At 50.4% G+C, this 14,817-nt stretch overlaps 1 protein-coding gene across 2 annotated transcripts in view; it reads right to left on the minus strand.

The window, feature by feature from the left end:
* Positions 1 to 842: 842 nt before the first annotated feature.
* LOC308143749 (glycogen debranching enzyme-like) overlaps positions 843 to 14,817 on the minus strand; it is a 90,398-nt gene continuing 76,423 nt past the window's right edge. For both annotated transcript variants that reach the window (XM_080514660.1, XM_080514659.1), the window contains 10 exons: positions 13,807 to 13,909; positions 12,477 to 12,702; positions 7,803 to 7,914; positions 7,177 to 7,312; positions 6,095 to 6,207; positions 5,252 to 5,463; positions 4,961 to 5,058; positions 1,278 to 1,365; positions 1,064 to 1,197; positions 843 to 996 (listed from right to left, as the gene is read on the minus strand). In XM_080514660.1, coding sequence (XP_080370786.1) covers positions 879 to 996; positions 1,064 to 1,197; positions 1,278 to 1,365; positions 4,961 to 5,058; positions 5,252 to 5,463; positions 6,095 to 6,207; positions 7,177 to 7,312; positions 7,803 to 7,914; positions 12,477 to 12,702; positions 13,807 to 13,909 — 1,340 coding nt within the window. In that variant the 3' untranslated portion in view covers positions 843 to 878. The remainder of the gene's footprint in view (positions 997 to 1,063; positions 1,198 to 1,277; positions 1,366 to 4,960; positions 5,059 to 5,251; positions 5,464 to 6,094; positions 6,208 to 7,176; positions 7,313 to 7,802; positions 7,915 to 12,476; positions 12,703 to 13,806; positions 13,910 to 14,817) is intronic.

Here is a 14,817-nt window from a genome sequence, read left to right on the forward strand (position 1 = left end):
GATTTGGCTCCGGTTACGCTTTCCGGATACGCTCCATTCCGTCCCTGCACTATTGTGCGGTGAAAACGGGGCTTTAGATAAACACACACACAGCCACATTTAGCAACCCAACTGCTACTGTGTTCCACTAAATGCCTCGGTGTTGTCATAAGAGTTCTGGTTGCAAGTGTTCAGAACCGACGGACAAAACCGTCCGGTCATTATTGTTACAGTCCATTTCTGTGAGACCATCTGTGAGTCCCCCGTACTTCTTGTCAGCTAAACAGGAGCTAACACGGGGCTAAACAGGAACTAACCAAGAGCGAACCTGGGGCTATGCCGGCTCCACTTCAGTGCTGGACCAGAGAGGAGCCACACTGGGGCCTGACACGTCATCAGCTGGTGGTGGAGTTATCCCCATAAAAAGTAAGTCAAACGCTTCTCGTGGCTGCGTGGGTCATCGCAATCTCTCTTTACACCCACCTGGTGGACGCATCGAGTCATTGCGCTCTCCATGTGCACACCAATGCCCCTTGTGGTCGTCACAGTCAGTACACTGAACCTGCCGTCTGCCTCCCTCTGGTGGATATTCGAGATCATTACACCCACTCACACAAACCCTCCAAGGTTTGCCTCCACCTGGTGGACACTCAAGGTCGTTGCTTCCCCATTCAGACTCCTTTCATCACTGATCACTCAACACACACACACGCACACACACACACACACACGCACACGCACACGCACACGCGCACACGCACACACACACACACACACACAGACACACACACACACACACACACACACACACACACACACACACACACACACACACGACGCAGAGACACGTGATCCAGTGACATTGGCTCTTTAATGTGGTTCAGGAACACTGGAAGAGGTCAGAGGTCATACAGGAGCTCCAACATGGAGGCCATGGAGGGGGCGTGGCTCTCACAGCTAAAGGGGCAGGGCAGTCCGTTCTCATTGGTCAGCTCAGGAAGACCTTTCCAGGGAGACCTGCATGCAGCACAAGTTCAGTAACTCCATGTTTCCATTCAAGTGCTGCGAGGGTCACTGCTCTTACCTGTGCAGGTGGGCGGAGTGATGAGACAACAGCTTCTTCACCAGGTCCACAGTGGAGGCGTAACTGTCTCCTCCCACTTTCTTTGCAAAGTAGAGCTTAGCTCGGAAAAAATAACCAAGAGGCCACAACCATTCCTGCAGGAGGAAGACAGGAGAAAGAGAGGATGAGCCTCAGACCACAGTGGGTCTGCTCGGGGGATCTGCTGCTCACTTACTGGACCCTGGTGGTAGTTAAATCCTCCAGCCTGATGGAAGTTCTGGTCGTCCAGGTGGACGTTGTAGGTTCCACAGTACACCGAGTCACTGAGGAGGACAGGAGAAGATAAGCCATCCATTCAACCAATGATCAAACCAACCAACCATCCAACCTCCAACCAACGATCAAACCAACCAACCATCTAACAAACCATTCAACCATCCAACCAACAAACCATTCAACCAAGTCTGTTAGAATTCGTTAGCCAGTTACTAATCAGAATGTCTGTAACAAGAGAAACCTTCAGTCACTCTGATCTGCGAGGTGCAACACCTGATCACCGTTAGTACTCAGGTGTGCTGGGCGTGGCCCCAGATTTTATTCTGAAGGTGTCATATAGCAGAGTTCCTCGACAGTTTCTGCACTACATATGGATTGAAGCAACAGAATGTTTCCTGGACCACGAGGACAGAGGGTGAACAGTGTTAACAAGGCTTAACATTGTAAGAAAAACTGACGAAGTTAAGCACAGGAAGTGAAGCAGAGTTTTCATAAGAAAACTCAATGCAGACTAATGGAAAGTTAAATAAGCAGGCCCAGTTTTGTACTGTGGTTTCCTGAGCTGAGAAATGGAAAGCTCACACACTTCCCAGACCGAGAGAACCTCCACATGACGTGAGGGAAGCTGCCCTGAAGTCCTCTGTGTCCACCAGGAGACGGATTGTAACAGTGGTCTGGTCCTGGAACCAGGAGACGGACTGTAATACTGGTTTGGTCCTGGAACCAGGAGACGGACTGTAATACTGGTTTGGTCCTGGAACCAGGAGACGGACTGTAATACTGGTTTGGTCCTGGAACCAGGAGACGGACTGTAACAGTGGTTTGGTCCAGGAACCAGGAGACGGACTGTAACAGTGGTTTGGTCCAGGAACCAGGAGACAGACTGTAACAGTGGTTTGGTCCAGGAACCAGGAGACGGACTGTAACAGTGGTTTGGTCCAGGAACCAGGAGACAGACTGTAACAGTGGTTTGGTCCAGGAACCAGGAGACGGATTGTAACAGTGGTTTGGTCCTGGAACCAGGAGACGGACTGTAATACTGGTTTGGTCCAGGAACCAGGAGACGGACTGTAACAGTGGTTTGGTCCAGGAACCAGGAGACAGACTGTAACAGTGGTTTGGTCCAGGAACCAGGAGACGGACTGTAACAGTGGTTTGGTCCAGGAACCAGGAGACAGACTGTAACAGTGGTTTGGTCCAGGAACCAGGAGACGGATTGTAACAGTGGTTTGGTCCAGGAACCAGGAGACGGACTGTAACAGTGGTTTGGTCCAGGAACCAGGAGACGGATTGTAACAGTGGTTTGGTCCTGGAACCAGGAGACGGACTGTAATACTGGTTTGGTCCAGGAACCAGGAGACAGACTGTAACAGTGGTTTGGTCCAGGAACCAGGAGACAGACTGTAACAGTGGTTTGGTCCAGGAACCAGGAGACGGACTGTAACAGTGGTTTGGTCCAGGAACCAGGAGACAGACTGTAACAGTGGTTTGGTCCAGGAACCAGGAGACGGATTGTAACAGTGGTTTGGTCCAGGAACCAGGAGACGGACTGTAACAGTGGTTTGGTCCAGGAACCAGGAGACGGATTGTAACAGTGGTTTGGTCCAGGAACCAGGAGACAGACTGTAACAGTGGTTTGGTCCAGGAACCAGGAGACGGATTGTAACAGTGGTTTGGTCCAGGAACCAGGAGACGGACTGTAACAGTGGTCTGGTCCAGGAACCAGGAGACGGACTGTAATACTGGTTTGGTCCAGGAACCAGGAGACAGACTGTAACAGTGGTTTGGTCCAGGAACCAGGAGACAGACTGTAACAGTGGTTTGGTCCAGGAACCAGGAGACAGACTGTAACAGTGGTTTGGTCCAGGAACCAGGAGACAGACTGTAACTGTGGTTTGGTCCAGGAACCAGGAGATGGACTATAACAGTGGTCTGGTCCAGGAACCAGGAGACGGACTATAACAGTGGTTTGGTCCAGGAGCCAGGAGACAGACTGTAACAGTGATTTGGACCGGGTCGCTCCATCTAGTCTGTCCTGAACCTCGGATTCAGACCAAAGAGACAGAAAACATTGAGTCTCCTCGTCGCTCTATTGGTGTTTTTTCACGTCCATCTTGTTTTTGTCCGGAGCCCCGGAGTTGCCAGAGAGAAAATAATAATAATAATAAGGTAAATGATCTTGCGGCTTATCTTTCTACATGTGGGCATTACATAGGGGATTTCTGCTCCTTTCACTTTGTTTCTGGACGTGTTTGAAGCAAATACTTCAACATCAGGAGGAATGGAGGTGTAGAATGATAGAACGCAGCTACCTACGTAAACACACGCTGATTAAAGTTCTCTTTCACATGAAGCCATTAAAAGGCTCATTTTATGGTAAAAAAAAAATCTAGCTTTCATTTACAGTAGTATGTAGTTTGTTTTTTAGTTGCTGATAAACCAAAAGTCTGGCTTCATCATAAAGAAGTTCTGTGGTAGAAAATAGTGGAGAGTCTCATAGTGGAGTGCCACCTGCTGCCTCATGCAGACCTAAGCCTGTGATCATAATGCTAAACAAGACATATATCCAATGCAGCTGACTGCGCAGCGCCGCATCTCTGCAGTGCCGCATCACCTTGAGAGCCGCGGCGCCGCGATCGCGGATTAAATGATCTCATTTCCTCATATTATTAACTTCAGGGAACAACTTATTATATCGCTCCCACACATTATTAAAAAAAAAATTCTGCATCGCCACTCTGGGGCTCCGTGTTCACTGTAGTTTTCAGAAAGCTGGTTCAGCATATCTTCCGCCATGTACGTAGCGATAAGTCCAATGATAACTCCAGAGATAGTTCCAGAGATAACTCCACCACCAGCTGATGACGTGTCAGGCCCCAGTGTGGCTCCTCTCTGGTCCAGCACTGAAGTGGAGCCGGCATAGCCCCAGGTTCGCTCCTGTTTAGCCCCGGGTTAGTTCCTGTTTATCCCCGTGTTAGCTCCTGTTTAGCTGTTGTTTAGGTCTTGTTTAGCTCCTGGTTATCTCCTGATGAGCTCCTGTTCGCACCTGTTTAGCCCCAAGTTAGCTTTTGTTTAGCTCCTGTTTAGCTCCTGGTTAGCTCGTGTTTAGCCGTGGCTTCGGCAGTGGAAAGACAAAGACCTGGTGCTAAGTCTGACCCTGGACCACAACTAGAACCTGGTTCTTTCTGGACCAGAACTAGAACCTGGTTCTTTCCCCCCACTGTGACTGTGCTGCACCTGAACAGGTCAGAGGTCACGGTCGGTCCGTCTGGAGCTGTGCTGGATCATTCTTAACAGGATGTGATGCAACAATGGCTCATGTCTCTAAATATAATTCACTACTTTGCCATTAGTTTACATGTCATTTGTCACTGGTCAAATGTGTTCAAAATGGTTTTGGCAATAAAACAATCCAGCATGTAGTCCTCGATTGATTCTGGATTTTTACATTTTAGAATATAAAAGCTATCAAGTAAAAGTAAAATAGACAGTTGAGCTCTGCTTTTTGTCTGATATGAAATGTGATCTTGGTTTGAGAAAGGTTGGTGACCACTGTCTTCAGGAAACAAGAACTGAGTTCACCTAATTAATCTGAATTTGTCAAATTAATCTCCAGAGTTCACTGGATTAGACGTGACTCACTCAGGATCCAAGGTCTTCATCCCCAGAGGCCCCAGCAGCTTCTCCTCCGCCACTGTGAGGCAATGCCAGGCCTTCTGCAGCGAGAAGAGCTCTGGAGCCTACACACACACACACACACACACACACACACACACACACACACACACACACACACACACACACACACACACACACACACACACACACACACACACACACACACACACACACACACACACACACACACACACACACACACAGATGAGTGGCTGCTTGCTGCTGAATCGTCCCCAGGTGAAGCAAGCTTCTCACCAAGACCATGGCCACGGTGAAGTTGGGTCTCAGCTGGTAGTCACACCAGGGGCTGGAGGCCCCCAGGCTGTCCTTGTAGATGCCTCGCTTGTGGACCAGCTCGGGGTGTTGGTCCTCACACTCCTCGGGATGCTGGGAGATGTAGAAGCTCTTTTCAAAGTTCTCCTGGATCCTACGATCCCAGTCCTCGTAGGAAACATTGACCGTTTCTCCTGGAGGCGGCAGGAAGAACAAGTTTGGCTGCAAGGTGCCTCCTTCAAACTGGGGGGTGGGGGGGTGATCCTAATAGTCCCTCCTATCTCCAAACAGACTCTCCTATCTCGTAACAGTCCGTCCTACCACCTAATAGTCCCTCATATCTCCTAATAAGTCCCTCCTATCTGCTAATAAGTTCCTTCTTCCTCCTGATAGTTCCTCCTATCTCCTAATAGTCCCTCCTATCTCCTAGTCGTCCCTCCTATCTCCTAGTCATCCCTCCTATCTCCTAATAGTCCCTCCTATCTCCTAGTCATCCCTCCTACCTCTTGATAATCCCTCCTATCTTCTCGTAGTCCCTCCTATCTCTAATGGTCCCTCCTATCTCCAGTCAGTCACCACTTTCCAAGCAGTGACAAGTCAGTCTCCAGTTAGTTTCCAGTCAGTCTTCAGTCTCCAGTCAGTGTCCAGTCAGTCTTCAGCCTCCAGCCAGTGTCCAGTCAGTCTTCAGTCTCCAGCCAGTGTCCAGTCAGTCTTCAGTCAGTCTCCAGTCAGTCTTAAGTATCTCGTCAGTCTCTAATCAGTCTCCAGGCAGTCTTCAGTCTCCAGTCAGTCTTCAGTCAGTCTCCAGTCAGTAACATAGCCTACCTGCTCTGGTGAAGCTGATGAGGCCGTACGGAAAGTGTCCATCGCAGTGGAGCTTCTTGATCCAGTGCACTGCAGACTTGCAGAGACCCACCAGTTCCACTGCAGAGCCGTCCCTGGTAACAAGACCAATCCAGTTATTCTTCATCTCAACTTATTACTGTTCCTTTCATCGTTTCTCATTCATCTGTGGCAGAGAGGTGAGGCAGCACACCTGAGGGGAGTCAGGTGCCTCACCTCTCTGCCCAAGAGGAGGAGCCGCCCAGAGACAAGAGTACATTTGGGAGACACAGTACTGCTGTCTCCCACATGAGTTTGACATGAGCTGTCTCTGTGTGAGTTTTGATTTAATTTAACAGAAGAATAATGGTTTCTGGAACATCTGACTGTGGGTAAACCCGTTGGTGGTGTGCCTCCTTGCAGGAACATCAAAATAAATAAAACACCTGAGTCATTCCAACGGGAGGCCGACAGCCTGGCAGGGTCATCATACCATCACCAATCAGACAGACGGTAACCAAGGTCCTTGTGATCCTCTGAAATTATTGGAAGTTCCGAAAACCCCAGGGGCAAAATCCCAACAAGGAAATCTCTGGAGATGTGTGAAGATTCAGGTGTGTTTTGATGGAACGATGACTAGTGAAGAATTGCTCCAAACTCAATTCTGTACCACGCATCACCATTTTGATCTGAATCCTAGGATTCAGGATCAAGGTGTCACACCATCAGGCCGTCACACCGTAACACCATCACGGCCTGTTATCATGTGTTACAGGTAACATCGGAAACGATGGAGGATCATCTCAAGTCATTACGCCCCGTGACCAACATTGTTCCGTGGTGTTGTGTGCTGTGGCTCTCTCACCAGTCAGTCAGGAACAGTAGCGCCGCCAGGATTCAATGTCATAGTCCACACATACCCCCCCCAACCAACGCCCCTCGCCCCACCCCTGAACAAGTGTCCCCAAAGTTCAATCTGTGAAGGAGTGCACCAGAGGAAATGAGAATCACCGTCTCAGATACGTCTGATGGAGGCGGGTATTCACCCAAGGTGTAACACAAGTCAGATCTGGTGTAGCTCGTACCTGGGTGTAGCAGGGACTCCTCTGTTGTGGGCTCGCTCACTGGTCCCCATCTTGTCCATCCAGGTTCCACAGTTGAAGCGGTTCCCCCCGTAGATGAGGCCGGTGGTTTGGTCCACTGCAGCTTCTACATTAAATCCTGGAAGAACAAGAGAGACTGAAGCAGGTCCTGATAGAACCATCTGGACCATTACCCCAGGTCCTGACAGAACCATTTAGGCCGCTACCCCAAGTCCTGACAAAACCATCTGGACCGCTACTCCAGGTCCTGACAGAACCGTAGAGACCACTAGTTCAAGTCCTGACAGAACCGTATAGACCACCACCCCAGGTCGTCACAGAACCATATAGACCACTGCCCTAAGTCCTGACAGAACTGTCTGGACCACTACTCCAGGCCCTGACAGAACCTTAAAGACCACCACCCCAGGTCCTGACAGAACTGTATAGACCATCCCCCCAAGTCCTGACAGAGCCGTATAGACCACCACCCCAGGTTCTGAAAGAACTGTCTGGACAACTACTCCAGGTCTGGAGTCATCCTGGACCAGGTGTGGGGTGATTCTGGACCAGGTCTGGAACAAGTGTCTTGGGTCTCTGTGGTTTTATTTTGACAGGCGGCTGCATACCTTCATCCAGCATGTGCGGGTCGAGCTGAGTTCCTGCGTTCTCCTCTCTGAAACGGATTCCCTGCAGGTGTTTCTCCATGACCTCCTGGATCACGTCGTAGAGAGGCTGCTCCTGAGGAGAACCACAACACTCTGCTTTACCTTCCTGCTCCACTTCCAGCTTCACTCAACATGTGGCCCTGAAGCCATCCAACCTTCTGTCTCCTGGCTGGTGGGGCATCCAGGACAATGCTACTGGTGGATAATTCATTAACACCTGTACTGAACAAAAACCAGTCCAGAGTGCATGGTGAATTTAAGAAATGTGGGTGGTACCTGTGGTGGCTGAGTTATGGTACATGGTTCAGGTGGTGTTGGGTTATGGTCAAGTGGACGAACGCTCTATCCTGGTGACCTCCTCCTCCACCCATCCTCTGAGTCTGGGGTTCCCCTGGTTGAAAACTGGTCCAAGAATCCCCAGTGTGATGTAACATCCTGCCCCTGACTCCTCCCACATCTACTCTGTGCCTCGAGTCTACTGGAACCTCAAGAAGGTCTTTAGCAAGACCAGACTCCCCACATTTCACACTGCTCAGTAGTTGAAGACTTTTTGAAGAGTGAGAGATGGTGTTGGTGGGAGTCGGGATGGAGGTCAGACCGAACAGATGTGGGGGAATATTGACAATAAATTCAGCAACTACGGTACAGATTTAGACAATTTGAAGATGAGACGCCAACAACGATGGTCAAGGAGACGTGCTTGAGTCCACATCAGTTATCGTGGAGATGACGGAATAAAGACTGTAGATCCGATTGATCATACATGTTCCACTCACCACAACCTGACTCCACAGCCTCTCTCCTCACAGCCAGAAGATCCCAGTTAAACATTAAAAAAAAGATCCTGGTGCAAATCCCAGCAGAAACCTTTCTTTGTGGAGTTTTCATTTTCTCTCTGTGTGGTTTTCTTCTGGTACTCTGGTTTAGTCCGATAGTCCAAACAACCTGCACCCTGACTCCCTGAGCTACACCTCCTGCCTCCATCACCTCCTCCTGAGCTACACTCCGACCTCCATCATCTCCACCTGAGCTACATCCCCGGCCTACATCACCTCCTCCTGAGCTACACCCCCGGCCTCCATCACCTCCATTTGGTGAAGAAATGTCCCGTTGGTGTACTAATGAAGGACTAATAATAAATTAACTGCTGTCAGTCTGTCCCGTGTAGTGAATGTCTGCTCCAATGAGCCTGCATCGTAGACATATGCTAGTAGATCCTTCACTATATGTACAGCCTCTCGTCTGCACCATATGAGGAGACAGCCTACAGGGACGAGGTGAGCCACCTGGCCATGTGGTGCTAGGACAACAATCTCCGCCTGAATGTGGAGAAGACGAAGGAGATTGTTGTGGACTTCAGACGACGACACTCCCAGCATGCTCCACTGACCATCGACGGTGCTGCAGTGGAGCAGGTCAGCAGCACCAAGTTCCTGGGAGTGCACATCTCTGAAGACCTGTCCTGGAGCAACAACACAGCATCACTGGCCAAGAAAGCCCCCCAGCGCCTGGACTGCCTCCGCAAGCTAAGGAGAGCAAGAGCCCCTCCCCCATCATGCACACCTTCTACAGAGGCACCATGGAGAGCAAGAGCCCCTCCCCCATCATGCACACTTTCTACAGAGGCACCATGGAGAGCAAGAGCCCCTCCCCCATCATGCACACCTTCTACAGAGGCACCATGGAGAGCAAGAGCCCCTCCCCCATCATGCACACCTTCTACAGAGGCACCATGGAGAGCCAGAGCCCCTCCCCCATCATGCACACCTTCTACAGAGGCACCATGGAGAGCAAGAGCCCCTCCCCCATCATGCACACCTTCTACAGAGGCACCATGGAGAGCAAGAGCCCCTCCCCCATCATGCACACCTTCTACAGAGGCACCATGGAGAGCCAGAGCCCCTCCCCCATCATGCACACCTTCTACAGAGGCACCATGGAGAGCCAGAGCCCCTCCCCCATCATGCACACCTTCTACAGAGGCACCATGGAGAGCAAGAGCCCCTCCCCCATCATGCACACCTTCTACAGAGGCACCATGGAGAGCCAGAGCCCCTCCCCCATCATGCACACCTTCTACAGAGGCACCATGGAGAGCAAGAGCCCCTCCCCCATCATGCACACCTTCTACAGAGGCACCATGGAGAGCAAGAGCCCCTCCCCCATCATGCACACCTTCTACAGAGGCACCATGGAGAGCAAGAGCCCCTCCCCCATCATGCACACCTTCTACAGAGGCACCATGGAGAGCAAGAGCCCCTCCCCCATCATGCACACCTTCTACAGAGGCACCATGGAGAGCAAGAGCCCCTCCCCCATCATGCACACCTTCTACAGAGGCACCATGGAGAGCCTCCTCTCCAGCTGCATCACCGTGTGGTACGGCGCCTGCACCGTATCCTGCCGCAAGACTCTGCAGCGTATCGTGAGAGCAGCCGAGAGGATCATTGGTGTCTCTCCCCCCCCCTGCAGGACATATACAACACCCGCCTCACCCGCAGAGCCATCAGGATGGCAGGTGACCCCCCCACCCCTCCCACAGCCTCTTCAGCCTGCTGCCGTCGGGGAGGAGACTTCAGAGTCTCCGAGCCAAAACCAGCAGCTCAAAGACAGTTTCTGCCACCAGGCAGTCAGGAGACTCAACTCCCTCCCTGCTCTGCCCCCCCTCCCCCCTCTGCCTCTGCCCTCTACTCCACAGCCACCCTTACACCCCCATCCCCTCCGGCATCTGACATTATGCCCACCCCCCCCCCCCTCCCCCACACTCAAAAATGAACATTCTCTACCTCAAAAGAGACATTGTGTACATGCCACTTTGCTGTTTATATGTTTATAGGGTGTATAGATTTTTAAATCTTTATATTGTTTTTCTTAATATATTATTACATGCCTTTGCACTGTGGGTCTGAGAGGACTGAAATGTCATCTGTGCTGTATGTCATGCATATCAGCACACTTGACAATAAAGCTGACTTTGACTTTTGACTTTGATATAGTGGATGATTGACTTGAGTAGGTCTACTGTGTAAACATACACAATCATTCTGTTAAAAAACACCTCAAAAAAAGAAAAGAAATCACAATATGAAAACGCAGCATTCCCTGCAGACCGAGAGAAAGCATTCTTCCTGCTACGTCGCTTCCTCCTTCCTCTCAGGCTCCGCTCTCCAGCAGAGTTTCAGCTTGTCAACAGTACAATATTCTAAAAAGTGTCAATTCCAGGGGCATCTGATGAAGGGAAATACACCTATTTTACACCTTGACGATATTCTCCTGGTCACCCCAGACCTCACCACAAACATCCAGCATGTTCTCCAACAAGACCCAAACTCCCATCCTGACCCCCACAAGACCCAAACGCCTACCCTGACCCCCAACAAGACCCAAACTCCCACCATGACCCCCACAAGACCCAAACTCCCACCCTGACCCACGGCAAGACCCAAACTCTCACCCTGACCCCCACAATACTCAAACTCTCATCCTGACCTCCACAAGACCCAAACTCCCACCCTGACCCCCACAATACCCAAACTCTCATCCTGACCTCCACAATACTCAAACTCTCATCCTGACCTCCACAAGACCCAAACTCCCACCCTGACCCCCACAATACCCAAACTCTCATCCTGACCTCCACAAGACCCAAACTCCCACCCTGACCCCCACAATACCCAAACTCTCATCCTGACCTCCACAAGACCCAAACTCCAACCCTTACTCCCCACAAGACCCAAACTCCCACCCTGACCCCGACAAGACCCAAACTCCCACCCTGACCCCGACAAGACCCAAACTCCAACCCTGACCCTGACAAGACCAAAACTCCCACCCTGACCCCCATAAGACCCAAACTCCCATCTTGACCCCCACAAGACCCAAACTCTCACCCTGACCCCCACAATACTCAAACTCTCATCCTGACCTCCACAAGACCCAAACTCCCACCCTGACCCCCACAATACCCAAACTCTCATCCTGACCTCCACAATACTCAAACTCTCATCCTGACCTCCACAAGACCCAAACTCCCACCCTGACCCCCACAATACCCAAACTCTCATCCTGACCTCCACAAGACCCAAACTCCCACCCTGACCCCCACAATACCCAAACTCCCATCCTGACCTCCACAAGACCCAAACTCCCACCCTGACCCCCACAATACCCAAACTCTCATCCTGACCTCCACAAGACCCAAACTCCAACCCTGACCCCCACAATACCCAAACTCTCATCCTGACCTCCACAAGACCCAAACTCCAACCCTTACTCCCCACAAGACCCAAACTCCCACCCTGACCCCGACAAGACCCAAACTCCAACCCTGACCCTGACAAGACCAAAACTCCCACCCTGACCCCCATAAGACCCAAACTCCCATCTTGACCCCCACAAGACCCAAACTCTCATCCTGACCCCCAAACACCCCCACAACAGATGGACCAACACGACAACTACATTGTTTTTAGTCTCAGTGTAATTTCCATGGAAATGGATATTGTTTCAGAAAGTTGTCATGGAAACTGACGTCTTTTCTGAAACGAACACTCAAAAATGATGTGCTTTCACATGAAATGTATAAACCGTTCCCGTTTCATGGAGCAGCGGTCAGAAGAAAAGGAGGAAGCATACCCAGGTTCCAGCAGGCTGAGGTTCTGAGTGGTCGGTGGGATACACTCTAGAGACAGGACACTGGAGGATGAAGAGTCCCTGAGGAACTAGGGTGCAGTAGTCCTGGATGCATTGCAGCCACCACCACACAGCATCTCTGCTGTTGTAGCGAGCCTCTCCGGACTGGTTCAGCAGGTTGGGGATTAGACCGTAACGCAGGCTGCTCGCCAGCAGGAGAAGCAGGTTTCTGAAGGAGAGCGAACAGAAAGAACCTTCATTCACCTGGCAAGGAGAGAGTCACCTCAACACAACCTTCATTCACCTGGCATGGAGAGAATCGCCTCAACACAACCTTCATTCACTTGGCATGGAGAGAATCGCCTCAACACAGACTTTCAACCTTCATTTTAACAGTTTCTCTGGTTCATTGACATCCTTTTTTTGGATGTTTGATGTAACGAACATTTAAATTAAGAAAGTCGTGAAGAAAGAGATATTTCCTGTTGCTACTGCAGCTTGGAAACCAAGGTGAAGAAGAGATCAAACCTGAACACTTACTGAAGCACTCCAGAATGTGTGTGATTGTTAATGATGATGGTGTGTGAATGTTAATGCTGATGGAGCTGCAGAGATAGGAAGCTTGCTTTATTCAGTTTCAATCTGCAGAGGGGGTCAGAATGTGTCCTGAAAGTGTCGGCGCATGAGATGGAGGGGATCAGAATGTGTCGGAGGATGAGGTGGAGGGGATCAGAATGTGTCGGAGGATGAGGTGGAGGGGATCAGAATGTGTCGGAGGATGAGGTGGAGGGGATCAGAATGTGTCGGAGGATGAGGTGGAGGGGATCAGAATGTGTCGGAGGATGAGGTGGAGGGGATCAGAATGTGTCGGAGCGTGAGGTGGAGGGGATCAGAACGTGTCCTGAAAGTGTCAGAGCATGAGGCAGAGGGGATGAGAATGTGTCCTGAAAGTGTCGGTGCATGAGGTGGAGGGAATCAGAATGTATCCTAAAAAGTGTCGGAGCATGAGGCAGCTGGGATGAGAATGTGTCCTGAAAGTGTCGGAGTGTGAGGTGGAGGGGATCAGAATGTGTTGCTGCGTGAGGTGGAGGGGATCAGAATGTGTTGCTGCGTGAGGTGGAGGGGATCAGAATGTGTTGCTGCGTGAGGTGGAGGGGATCAGAAAGTGTTGTTAGAACCTAGCCTGAACCGCTTTCTAAAATCGTTTCAATCCTGTCATGTTCAAATACCACAATGTTTGTCCTGAGAATTTGTCCTGAAAGTGTCAGAACGTGAGGTAGAGGGGATCAGAACGTGACCTGAAAGTGTTGGGAGCGTGAGGTAGAGAACTTACCGAGCTTCAGTGTGGCGGCCCGTCAACAGCAGCAGACCTCTGAATGACATGAAGGCGTCCCGACTCCAGCAGCAAAAGCTTCCCACGCTGAAGTGAGGCAGCCCTGAACACCCACACAGCATGTGTATTCAAACAGGAAGAGATCATCTCAAACAGGAAGATTTCAGGTCAAACAGGAAGAGATCATGTCAAACAGGAAGATTTCAGGTCAAACAGGAAGAGATCATGTCAAACAGGAAGATTTCAGGTCAAACAGGAAGAGATCATGTCAAACAGGAAGATTTCAGGTCAAACAGGAAGAGATCATCTCAAACAGGAAGATTTCAGGTCAAACAGGAAGAGATCATGTCAAACAGGAAGATTTCAGGTCAAACAGGAAGAGATCATCTCAAACAGGAAGTGATCTACTCAAACAGGAAGCGATCATCTCAAACAGGAAGAGATCAACTCAAACAGGAAGTCATGTGTGAATCAGAGGAGGACTCAGATAGTTGTATGATAAAGGAGCAGGTTGAGCTGCTGCTCGTTCATGAAGAAACTTCAGAGAATGATGTGGAAGGAAACAGTCTGAAGGGACATCATTCAATATCAATAACTACCAATACCAGTATCGGTCCAAAACTGCACAGAGTACTTGTACTCCTACTTGTGAAAGCTCTCCGATACAACCAGGCCAGTATTTCGGGACGTCAGCACCGTCAACTCTATCAGCAAACAACAACACCATCAGTTTCATCAGCTCCATTAGCACCGTCAGCACCAACACCACCGTCAGCTCCGTCAGAACTGTCAGCAGCAATGATACCATTAGCTCGATCACCATCATCAGCACCAACAACATCAGCAGCTCCGTCAGCACCATCAGCAGCAACAACACCATCAGCTCCATCAGCACTGTCAGCAGCAACAACACCGCCACCTCCATCGGCAGCAAAAACACCATCAGCACTGTGAAGAGCAGCAACACCATCAGCTTGGGAAACACCATCAGCACGATCAGCTCTGTCAGCA

Source organism: Blennius ocellaris, assembly GCF_963422515.1.
Source record: "Blennius ocellaris genome assembly, chromosome: 19".
In the NCBI taxonomy this organism is placed as follows: Eukaryota; Metazoa; Chordata; class Actinopteri; order Blenniiformes; family Blenniidae; genus Blennius; species Blennius ocellaris.